Source organism: Solanum verrucosum, unplaced genomic scaffold (genome assembly GCF_900185275.1).
Source record: "Solanum verrucosum unplaced genomic scaffold, falcon-dt-bn FXZP01000103.1, whole genome shotgun sequence".
NCBI classification, from domain to species: Eukaryota; Viridiplantae; Streptophyta; class Magnoliopsida; order Solanales; family Solanaceae; genus Solanum; species Solanum verrucosum.
In genome coordinates this window covers 19,383-27,148 of record NW_026020048.1, presented here as the reverse complement: position 1 = coordinate 27,148, position 7,766 = coordinate 19,383, and the positions used below count along the sequence as shown (strand labels likewise).

General features: G+C 29.6%; 1 protein-coding gene across 1 annotated transcript; it reads left to right on the top strand.

The window, feature by feature from the left end:
* The first annotated feature begins 5,272 nt into the window (after nucleotides 1–5,272).
* LOC125822711 (phospholipase A1-II 7-like) lies at nucleotides 5,273–6,713 on the top strand. The gene is made up of 2 exons (XM_049502149.1): nucleotides 5,273–5,834; nucleotides 5,923–6,713. Exons 1-2 carry the CDS (start codon nucleotides 5,277–5,279, stop codon nucleotides 6,541–6,543), a joined length of 1,179 nt encoding a protein of 392 aa, XP_049358106.1. The 5' UTR covers nucleotides 5,273–5,276; the 3' UTR covers nucleotides 6,544–6,713.
* Nucleotides 6,714–7,766: the final 1,053 nt, after the last annotated feature.

The window sequence follows — 7,766 nt, the reverse complement described above, 5'->3', positions numbered from 1 at the left end:
TCTTTTGAATATGCATTATAATATTAGTAAATCTATTCTTACACATTTTTAGAGAATCTTGACGATTTTCATAGTAATATGTGATTGAATGAATACAAATTTAATTTTTTTAAAAAGTGAAAACTAAAGCAAAACATTACAAAATAAAAGTATAAAAACACAAGAAATTTTAAGAATGCTCGATGGAGCATGATAAAAGTAGAAAGAAATGTTTAATATGGTAAAATAAAGTATGTTAGATTTAGCATGATAAGGTAAATATCTTTCTTCCCCGTCTCGCTCCCTTTTTCATCATTTAATTTTCACACGTTTTAGGAATTAATTTATGTAATACAGTTGATCCGCTAAAATTCTTATCAATGTATCTTTGTCCTCGATATCTTTGATTAGTTTAGATTTTACTTTTATGAACCAATGAAATATTTATGATTCTTATACAAAGAGCATGCCGAGAGACTACTACGCTCACCGCACACTTGTGTTATCCTCTTTATACTTTGAACCCCCTCAGCAAAAATCCTGGATCCGCCACTGACTCCCCACCCCTTCATCTTCACGCCATCTTATATTTCTCCTCCTCTATTTTTTCGTCTTACCACAAATCAATTTTTTTAATGGTAATTTTTTTGAGAGAAAAAACATAAAAGAATATTGAGGTCAAAACTCACAACAAAGATATGCAAAGTTGTTCAACTAATTAGGTTCAGTGCTTGAAAAAGATTTTAGCGAGACACCTAAAATTGATCAATTTTTACTACTCCAACTTCCACCATTAAATTTTTCAAATGCATTGATTATTCAATTTATTTGTCTTTTTTGTTGATTGTGAGAACATGAAATAAGAACACCTCCGTACCTTTTCTTCTTTGTAAGAAGTTATTAAATTTTGCACAAAATTCAATCTTATAATGTATTTTTATAGATCTTTCTTCTCTCTTAAAAACACCATCTCTAGATTTTTCACAGAATTAGTTATGGTTAATCGAACATTAATTTGTCAATTGTTCGACTAAGCTCTTTGTAAATAAATGCTAATAATTATTTTTTTGAGTGTTCGATGTTGGGGTGTCAAAAATGAACCCAAACATAGGTAATCCGTCCAGAATTTTAAGGGTTGGGCTCAAGATAATTTGAATTTGGTTCAATCTCAACTCATTCAAGCCTAACCTACTTTAAGAGAATCCTCAATTGAGCCCAATTCAATCTCCAATTTCAACCCGTTTTAAAACTCTTTACTAAGATATGTTCCTATATTAAAGGTATGAATTATTATCTATTTAACATCTTTTAAGATTTATCTATCCATTTGTTACTTTTTAAAAAAAAATCTTGAGTTGAAATTCTAATTGTGATTATAAAAGTTAAATATCACTATGTAAAATTATATATTGATATTAATTGGGTCAAATTGGACGGGTCAAGACCAAACTCATTTTTAGCCCATTTGAATCCAACCCATTTGAGCCCAAAGTAAACTTGGGGGGCCAAGACCCAACCCAATTTCTATTTCAACCTATTTTAATATCTCTAATTTCAACCCAACCCACCCATTTGACCCCTTAGTTCGATGGTGAAATAGGTGGTCAGGTTTGATGATTTTTTTAGTGATATTTGATGTTAGGTGTCGCGCAATAAGATGGTAAAGAGATCATCTACTCATAGTTATTTCAAATTAATTGTCAATTTATGAAATAAAGATGAAAATCAATTACAATTTTTTCAATTTCCCTTACAATTAATTCTTTTTTAAAGTGTAAACATGTTTATGAAGTTCCAGATAAAAAATATTATGGGGTAAAGTAGTAAAAATTATTCTTTTTATTTTGAATTACTTATCATCGTGTCAAGGAAAAAATAGACAACTAATATGGAACAAAGGGAATAGTATTTAGTTAAATTTATAACCACTCTTAATATTGAATTACTATTTTTAGTTTGAATTAAAATATAAAAATTATATGAATTCAAAATATTATAGGAAAAAAATAGACAACTTGTCTGGTTATTTCAATTTGAATTTAAATAGAGATGTGAATTTTGTATTGTAGTTTTGTAGTTTTAATTGAAAATACTAAAATTATATGGATTAGGAACTTAACATTAAAATAAGAAATAAATAAAAAATTGCCAATAACAGAAAATTAAAAAAAATGAATATCAATATCGCTTCCTATGTGTATTAACTATATTCAACAAACAATTGATTTATCTATCTATATTCAAGAATAATTCATATTGCATATTTGAATAAAATATGATATTATTTAATGATTTGTAAATTGATTATACATTTTTTTTTGTATAAAAAAAGTACAATTACATCAAATCAATTAGACATAACTTCTATTTTATTTTATAAGTTCTATTTATTTAAATTATACTTAAAACTTCCAAATTAAGATCTTGTAAAATTGAATTGATAGAAAGATTGACATCTCTAATTAAGCTAGCTCGATAAATATATTGTTCGATAGAAGAGGTCTGAGTCGTATAAAATGAATTCTCAACATAAGATGAAGCACCTCAAGGCTTACGTTTCACCTTGTATTAAATAAAACGTATCACCACAATTGTACTCACATAGTTGTATCATTTTTTCATGACAAATAATTTTAACTTTTTAAGTTAATTATTGTAACAATTTTTTGCTACTCGAAACATAATATTTATTAAGTTATTATATTTTATTTTAAATTACTTCCTATGTATAAAAGATTACTATTACTTCAATAAGTTTCAACATGATCGTGAAAAAAACTTATAATTAACTATAAAACTGTATTATAGCAAAAAATCTATGATTATATTTTTAATATCCCACGACTTTTATAGCTTGAAAAAAAAACATTTAGCTACAATTTTTTCTTCAAATAAGTTATTGTGGCTGAAAGGTTATTATTACTATGATAAATTCAAATTTGTGGCAAAAAATAATTATCAGCTATGAATTTTTATTATAGAAGAAAATCTATGTCTATTTCGTTTAATTATTGCCACAATATTTTATAACTTAAAGCTAAATTATTTGTTTTGCTACAAATATTTCTTCAAATAAGTTATTATGGCTAAAATTTTATTATTACTGCGGTAAATTAAAATTCGTGGCAAAAAATAGTAATTAGTTACGAAATTTTACTATAGCAAAACTCTATGGCAATATCATTTAACTATTGCCACATCTTTTTATAACTTGAAGCAAAATTATTTATTTAGCCACAATATTTTGTTTCAAATAACTTATTATGGCTAAAGGGTGCTATTGCTACAATTATTTTTATTGGGTAGCAAAAAAGTTATAATTAGCTACAGAATTTTATTTTAGCAATAAAATTGTAGCTATTTAGATAATTATTGTCATGATTGTTAGCGATTATAGCAAATACAAGGATTTAGCTTTGTAAACTTAATATTCGTGGCAGAAAAGTTTGATGAATTTTTAAATAGCCACGAAATTTGAATTTTATGGCTATTACTAGGTAATAGCTACAATTTTTGAATTCATAGCTTATATTTCGTAGCAATAAGTATATTTTCTTGTAGTGCGGAACGAATTCAGAAAGGGAAGGATCAAGTTTCTTAAGGTTTCAAGCCTGTTTCGAGATATGTGTTGGTTGTGATTTCATGTTGGTGTGATATATGTTTGTAATTGCTCATTATAATGCATGTATGTATGCGAATGTTGCATTATTGATCACCCTAATCGTAAATGAGGATAAGAGGATAATTGAATAATTGTATGACATGAATCACCTCTTGTTGTATGATTGTGAGAATATACATTGTGATTGTGATTGTGGTTTGTTGAATGGATCGGTTGCCACGTTTCGGCATAAACATGGGATCGGTTGCCACGTTCTGACATAAACATTGGATCGGGTACCACGTTCCGGTATGCTAACAGTTTGGGTGTGGGTTCCATGAGAGGACCATTGAATTGGGTTCCGTGAGAGGAACATTGAATTGTGTTGTGTATCTACTTGTGATGATTACGTTCATATCTAATGATTGATATTGGAAGACTGTATGTTGCTCTAAATTGATAACCAATGTGTATTATTGAGAACGTGGAATGCTACATTGATTATGAAAAAATGAGTAATATTGTACATGTTTGGTATATGCCTGTTTTATAATGTTGTGGTTACTTGCATGTGTTTCACTGATTGGGATAGCCACGTGATCCTACCAGTACACTGTGGTTGTGTACTGATACTGCACTTGCTTGTTCTTTGTTGAGTACAGGGAATCTTCAGGCGGCTATTGATAGACCTCAGCTAAGTGATTATTGAGTGTGACTGTATTCAAGGGTGAGCCAGTTCTTTCAGGCCGCCATGGATCTCTCTTGTTTAAGTCCGCTCTTTTCGGACTCAGAATATTTGTTTAAGGTGTTTTTTAGTTTTGGGGTTGTACCCCTTGTTTTTAGACTTGTCGTTAGTAGAGTTTTGGTACAATGACTTTCAGGTTCTAAGGATTGTTCATCCGCATTAGTACTTTGGTTAGTTGTTTGTTAAAACTTTGGAGTTTATGGGGACTCCATTTTTAGTGTCATCTAATGAAGTGATGAAATTAAATAGTAGGTATTTTGGAACTTACTTTTCCCCTCTACAAATTCAAACTAAGGATAAAGTGTTTGTACATAATTTGGTTGAAATTATCAAAGTTAACACTCGAAGTAAATTAAGTTGATTTTAAGTTAAAAGTTTGTTCAATTTGGACAGTAAAACAGATCGAGTTTTTTTTTCCACCGGAGTTCGACTAAATCTAAATTCGCGCTAGGAAGTCCCATGTCAGGTAAAACGCTCCCTAACAAAAGGCGACTTCGTACCTAGAGGACTCGAACCGGAAACCTAATTACTTACCACTCCACCATAACCCTAGACCGAGTTGAAGTTTTGCAAGTTAAAACTTGATGCAATTTAATTCTATAGTTGAAGTTTGAAGTTAATACTATCTATATATTATTTCAAATATGCTAAAATGTTCTTCATATGGCCAAACAGCAAAATGTTAATGGTGGTAGTAGTTCAGAAATTCAATATGGAAGTCATTATTATTAGTCCTACTAGTACTATTTTTAATGCTTTCTTGGTTAATTCATTTATTACTGGACTATGACAATAATTCACAAAAATAAAAAAAATTAAAATCAAAACATATTTCATGCATGAAAATGGAAAAACCTTAGAGATCAACGAAGTTGCTTCCCTATAAATTCATGGGCTTAATGTACTTCACATACCAAGAAAAAACTAAGAGTAACAAAAAGAAAAAAAAAAATGTCTAGCATGGCTGAGAAATGGGAGGAACTTAGTGGGAAAAACAATTGGGAAGGGTTATTAAACCCCTTGGATGTTGATCTACGTAAATATATCATTCAATATGGAGAATTAGCTGAAGTAACTTATGACACTTTCATTTCAGAAAAAGCATCAAAATATGCTGGAGAAAGTAGATACTCGATGGAAAATCTTTTTTCTAATGTTGGCCTTGATGCATCGAAGTATCGCGTAACCAAATATTTCTATGCTACTTCATCCATGCCATTTCCTGGTGCTTTGATTATGGAATCAAATTTTATGGGATATGTTGCTGTGGCTACTGATGAGGGTAAAGTTTCACTAGGAAGGAGGGATATTGTGATTGCTTGGAGAGGAACAGTTCAAGCACTGGAGTGGGTTAATGACCTTAAATTTTTACCAATTCCAGGACCAAAAGTGTTTGGTGATGAGGGTTTACTTCCTTCGTCCAAACCATTGGTGCATAATGGCTTCTACAGCATTTATACATCAGAAAGTGCACGATCAACGTTTAATAAAACAAGTGCTAGAGATCAGGTATATATAATTTTGACCTTGAATTCGTACATATATTTTGATTTAATGCCATTTAATTACTTATAATTAAAGAGTACGTTACGTATAGGTCCTTGAAGAAGTGAAGAGATTGGTCGAGGAATATAAGAATGAAGAGGTGAGCATAACTGTGACTGGACATAGCCTAGGTGCATCCCTAGCGACTCTGAATGCAGTTGACATAGCTTACAATAAAATAAACAAGTCAAGTAATGGGAAGGAATTCCCAGTGACAGCTTTTGTATTTGCAAGTCCTAAAGTTGGAGATCTCAATTTTTTAAACGTATTTAACAAATTAAAACACCTTCACGTTATGAGAATTCATAACATATTGGATCTTGTTCCGAAATGCCCACCTATTGGATATTTCGACGTTGGGCAGGAAATAATAATCAACACCACAAAATCCCCTTATTTAAATCTCCCTGGAGATATCATCACATGGCATAATTTGGAGTGTTACATGCATGGAGTTGCGGGAACTCAAGGTATAGGACTTTTAACAGGTTTTAAACTAGAGGTGGATCGCGATATCGCGCTTGTTAACAAATTTTCAGGTGCATTGAAAAGTGAGTATCTTGTCCCAGCAAATTGGTGGACTGTGAAGAACAAAGGAATGGTTCAGCAAGAAGATGGAAAATGGGTTCTTAATGATCGAGAGGAGTATGACATAGTTGTGGCTGAGGTTTAATTTAATTGGAGTTTAATGTACTTGCTATTTTAATTTTATTTCTTTAATTCCATGTAATGTTTGAATAAAGGGTTATTACGAACACATCATATGCAATAATACATATGAGTGTGTTGTAATTAAGTTGTACTTTCTGCACCTTAAGTTAAACTTGGTTATGTTTTTAAGAAGGGCTATTTAAATGTTGTACTTAATTAAATTTCAGACCCTTTAGCACATTATTTATGACTATCGTTAAAAAGAACTCAATCAAATTTATTATTTACTCATATGTTAGATATATTTCACATGCATGATGTGATAAGGCGAGTTATAAATTTAATCGATGAATTATTTCATGTAAATAAATGAATTATTTCATGTAAATAAATGAAGAATTGAATATTTTGAAACATCTCAATCCTCAAATTGGATATTTTTATAAACAAGTAGTAAATATCTGTTAAATGAATTCAAAACTTAAAGATAAGAATGTATGGTAATTAGTACTAGGTAGTAATTAGTTACAAAATAAAATATGAATATATAGTTCCACTGATCCATCGATCAATGATAAAATTGGAAGAAAGATACTCATTTTTTCTCCGAAAATGATCTTTAGTTATAATTAACATTAAAATTATGTTTTTAATAGCACTTAATATTTTTATAAATATCTCTAAAACCTATAGCAATATTGGATCTAATTAACTAATGTCGGTAAGATTTTATCTATGTGTATTTATATATAGTAATGTCTTAATTATATCGTACAAGTATATTAAGATACAATTAATAAATTAAGATCCAATATGTTAAAGTTAAACCATGTTATATCGTACAAGTAGATAAGATACAATGCAATTAAGTAATAAATTAAGATCCAATATGTTAAAAGTTAAACCATGTAAGATAAAGACATACTATTATACATGCACTATGCTTATTGAATAAAATAATATTTCTATGAAGATAGGGCATATTATTATAATCAATGATCATGAATTTAATTCCTCTGTCCATACTAATTTTTAGATATACATATACGCACGAAATGATCGATAATATTCCCTCTGTCCTAATTACTTGTCTATTTTTTTGTTTTTAGTTATCCTTAATTACTTGTCTATTTTGACAAATTAAAAAAGGATAATTTCTTTTTGCCTATTATACCATCAATTAAGGAAAAATCACACCATATACACATTTAAGAGACAATATTACGGGTTTTAAACATGCTCTTA